The 4714-nt window shown below is 42.3% G+C and overlaps 1 protein-coding gene across 1 annotated transcript; it reads right to left on the reverse strand.

The window, feature by feature from the left end:
• Positions 1 to 900: 900 nt before the first annotated feature.
• On the reverse strand, positions 901 to 3485 carry LOC116708623 (uncharacterized). Its single transcript, XM_032546555.1, has 2 exons — positions 1281 to 3485; positions 901 to 1203 (listed from the first exon to the last, which is right to left on the reverse strand). The coding sequence occupies exon 1, from the start codon at positions 3153 to 3155 to the stop codon at positions 1878 to 1880; it is 1278 nt and encodes a 425-aa protein (XP_032402446.1). The 5' UTR covers positions 3156 to 3485; the 3' UTR covers positions 901 to 1203; positions 1281 to 1877.
• Positions 3486 to 4714: the final 1229 nt, after the last annotated feature.

Consider the following 4714-nt stretch of genomic DNA (forward strand, 5'->3'; position numbering starts at 1 on the left):
TTTAAAATGACCAGAGCAACCCTAGAAACATCCATGTTTTATTACAAATCAAAGAAGTTAATCAGCGCTAAGATCTTGTTTGTGTGCGTTTGTGTGCACACATGATGGATAGAGCCGACCCCTTCGTTATCACTCAGGTTAAACGATTCACGTTTGCCTACGGTGGATTTCATTAACTGGACGAGCAGCATCTATATTTATCTCAGAGATCTGAAAACAAGATGATGAGACAGAAGAGGGTACAACAGAAGGAGACTGGAGGTTTAAGTCCAACGTGGCAACGTGGCAATGAAAACTGTGCGGAAAGTGGGATGAGATGGAGACATCAGGAAGAAAAAAAAAAAAGACGTGAACGACAGGAGGGGAGATTCCAGACGTATTAAAATAGTGAATGATGGAACGGCACCAGCAATATTTTATCCACATTTTAATCAAATATAACGCCCCCCTCTCCTTTGCCTACGTCTCCATGGTGATACGTAATCTGAGAGGGTGAAGATACTTGGAGGCAGATGAAAACAAGCAAAAATATTAACAGGTTGACATGGAAAACATAGAAAACAAACTAAGGTGAATGTTTTTGAAACATCAGGCTTGCGTTTTGAGTGTTTTAATCATCTTTAGGCATGAAAAAAATGTAATTTGAAATTAATGTTAAGAAGAAAAGAAAAGGTGCTTTAACAAGTCCACATAAATATTTCCACATATATGGAAATATATATGTGACAGCATTAAAATTAACTACAAAATTCCATAGAATATCATGAAATACATTGAGAAAAGACTATACAATACTATATAATGAGCACCTTAGTCCATAGTCTTCCTTAACGCCGCTCTTAGGAATACAGCCAATCAGAGCCTAGGAAAATGAATGTCATTCCTTGATTGGCTGCCTTGCATATGTAACCTCGATAATCGTGATCGCCCAGTTCAACTCAGTTCTGCGTTGTGTGAATCAGGGCCAGGAGACAGGATGAGATGAAATGGTATTTATCTGTATGGAACAGGATAATAACTGATCAGGAATCAGGTTCATCACAGCGGGTACAGCACCTCGCGCTCATCTCTCATGAACTGGCCAACGGCCGTATTTAATACATTAATATTACACAAAAATACAAAGAAATAAAACAATATGTACCTGTATGGAACAGGATAATAACTGATCAGGAATCAGGTTCATCACAGCGGGTACAGCACCTTACGAGGAATAGTATTTTATGTTAGCATCAAGCTAACATAACATTTTACCAGAGCGTTAAACTCAGTGAACATACCTCGCGCTCATCTCTCATGAACTGGCAACGAGATATCTGTGTTCAGTATATTTAACACTGCCAACCACCAGGAGGGGGCGCTGTTTCACCCATTACACATGAACCCAAACTTGGGAGTAATGACAAGTGGAATTCTATACAACATTAACTCTGTTACACTCCCTCCTGCTGAATTCCACTTGCCCCATTACAACAAACAAAACAAAAATAGAAAAAGCAAGAAAGATAAAGAAAAAAATACAGTAAAACCACAGGTACAAACGCACAAAATGGAGTAAGAACTCTATTCAAATGCACAGGAAACCAATACACAACCACCGTTTCCAAAGTCACTTGTGAGGTACAATCACATCGAATTTACAGTTACAAATACCCAGTCACTTAGACTATCCCATGAGGATCAGTATGAGAAAAGGTTGGCCAAACCCCACCTACATACATAGGGGAAAAAAATATGCCCATTTACATATTTTGTTAATATGCAACTGCAACCTCACCTCGCAAATAGTAAAACAAACATGAAATATCAAAATCGTTACAAAACCTCAAGGTCAAAATTGAAACACACAAAACTGTAGTTTTATAAGTAAGAACTCATCAAACTAATGCTGTTCTTTGGTGCATCATTTCAATAAGTCTAGTCACTGGTCTCAACAATCGCCCAGCTCTAGATCTACGGGCAGTCGCACCATCAACTACTGTCACTGTAGTAGTACTAGTAGCAGGTACATCAGTGAGAGTGTCCGTAACAGGAGCTGGAAAGGTCTCTGGGCAAGCCATTAGGACTGCTGAGCAACCAGAGTCTGCTGAACTGCTGTCCATCAAAGCAGCTCCATCAGAGGGTTGTAACTGATCAAGGACTGGGTGGGCTAGAGGCAACACCTCTGGTAGGGCATTAGTAGGTTCTACAGCTCCCTCCAGCACAGTGCCCTCCACCTGCTCAGCATCTTCTGCATCTGTCTCCCTGCCTGCTCCCAAAGGTAGGTCAGATACCCACACTCTTGTTCTAAACTCTGCTGAGTCAGAAATTACATCACCGATTGCTGACCTCTCGACACTGAGGTCAAGTGAACTTGATGTCGGAGACAGAACAACCTCCTCCTGGTCATCCTGAGGTAAAGGCAGAAAGTTTATCGACATTATCAGATTGCGGTGAACCACTTTTACTTGGCCTGTAGTGGGATTCTGGATCCTGAAGGTGTGGCTCTCGTCATCCTTTCCAACCACCACATACACCGTGCTATCCCAGCGGTCAGCAAGCTTCCTTTTTCCACGTTCTCCTTTGTTGGCCAGCAGCACTCTGTCGTTCACTTCCACCGGTACACCACGTACTCTCCGGTTGTATAGCTCAGTGTGACGCTGGAGCTGTTTAGTTGCTGTTGACTGGGCTACGGCCATAGCTTCTCTCATGTCCTTTCGCAGGGTCTCAACATAGCGATCATAGTCCACCACCTCTGGATCACTGAGCGCCGAACCAAAGATAACGTCCACTGGAAGACGTGGCACCCTCCCAAACATGAGCAGGAACGGTGCATACCCTGTCGTCTCATGCACTGTACAATTGTAGGCGAATGTCAGAGATTTCAGGGCCTCAGGCCAACGATGTTTAGCTCTTGGTGGCAGTGCTCGAATCATGTTGCCTAGAGTCCGGTTCATTCTCTCACACGAGCCATTTCCCATGGGGTGATAAGGCGTAGTGTGGGACTTTTGCACGCCCGCCACATTCAGCAACTCTGCAATGAGCAAACTCTCAAAACTGGCCCCCTGATCGGAATGTAGTTGCTTGGGAAACCCATAGATGCAGAAGTAGTTGTTCCACAGTTGGTGTGCGACTGCTCTAGCCGACTGATTGGGGCACAAGAAAGCGTGTGCCATCTTTGTGAAGTGGTCAGTAGCCACTAGCACATCCAGTGAATTGTTTGAAGAATCCTCAGCAGTCCAGAAATCAATACTGACAAGTTCCAGAGGTTCCGAGGTCCTTATGTTTTTCAAAGGAGCTCTGGCTTCTGGCTCTGGTGACTTGCTGACAACACACCGTCTGCAGTGTTGTACATACTCAGTAACATCATGCACTAGGCCAATCCAATAAAACCTCTGTCTAGTCAGATACAGAGTCCGTTGCTGACCCTGGTGACCAGCCTCATCGTGAACACCTTGTAACACCTTCTGGCGCAGTGAGCGGGGGACAACATAAAGATAGGACTTTCTCTTTGTGACAGGGTAGTAGTGTGTCAAGTAACTGTGTGTTAGTATTTCAGCTTCCCAAGTTGCATTTTCTTTTGAATATTTGAAATGAGCTCTAGACAAAATCGTTCTAATCCCCTCTAATCTATCTACTCTAGTGACCCCCCAAGTATGAAAAATAATATTACCTCTTCAATAAACCATGTTAACCACAGGTTAAAAAAAAAAAGTTGGTAACCAATATGTACACAAAAGGATACACAACATGAAGATTTCTGCTGTATCTCAGCAATTGTGACACAAAAGCAACCCCAGTGCCTTTAATTCAAAAAATCATGTTTGTGTCACTTGCACCTAATTTTTCTCTCCTGCTGGTTGTACATCACGCAGCTGCCAGCACGCACCGTGTCAGCACCAAATCAATAGGAAGCTTGTCGGGAACATTGACCCTTTGTCTTGTCTCAGTGAGATTAAACAGAGGACAGTACATGGAGAAATAATGCCCCAGATGAATGAGACACAGCCACACCCACGGACACTAATAAGCTGAAATCCAATTGAGCCATCCATTATATTGAAATGTTCCTGCATATGGAGCAGTGGGCTGCATGTTGCTGACTGCAGCTACAGGAAGTCATAAGGTTTTGTCAATTGCCACTCTGAAAGCGTAGAAAAAAAACAACTAACAAACTGATAAATAAATTTTAGTTGAATTGAAAACTAAATTCCCTAAACAATTTCTTGTTATGCAGTTTTATAAAAAAAAATATTTTATAACAAATTTTAATTAATTAAAACATAAAATTATGAAGTTATTGTCACCAAAGCAGCTCATTATAAGTTTCTACAATATGAAATCAAGCTTCGGTAACTCAGTCTGGATGTCGGATGCATAAAAATTACTGTTATGTGTTGAAACTTCAGATTTTTATAGCGATGTGAATATTACTTTGGAATGTATTTATACTATTGATAAACGCATGTGTTACATAAAACATGGATAGGTTGTTTGTTGACAAACTGTGCACACTCATGAATGCATTCATTTCCAACCCCCCTCACACACAGTTACCGTGGCTGCTCCCTCAATGTGCCCCGTATATGTCATTGTATCACTGATCATCAACCTTTCTCGAATGCCAAGGGCAATTAGAATGAACCTGACCCGACCCATGTGGACACTAGCACACAGACACACACCTGTCACATAGATATCACACATGCACACACACCCCCGCACACGCCCACAC

This window comes from Xiphophorus hellerii, chromosome 19 (assembly GCF_003331165.1).
Source record: "Xiphophorus hellerii strain 12219 chromosome 19, Xiphophorus_hellerii-4.1, whole genome shotgun sequence".
In the NCBI taxonomy this organism is placed as follows: domain Eukaryota; kingdom Metazoa; phylum Chordata; class Actinopteri; order Cyprinodontiformes; family Poeciliidae; genus Xiphophorus; species Xiphophorus hellerii.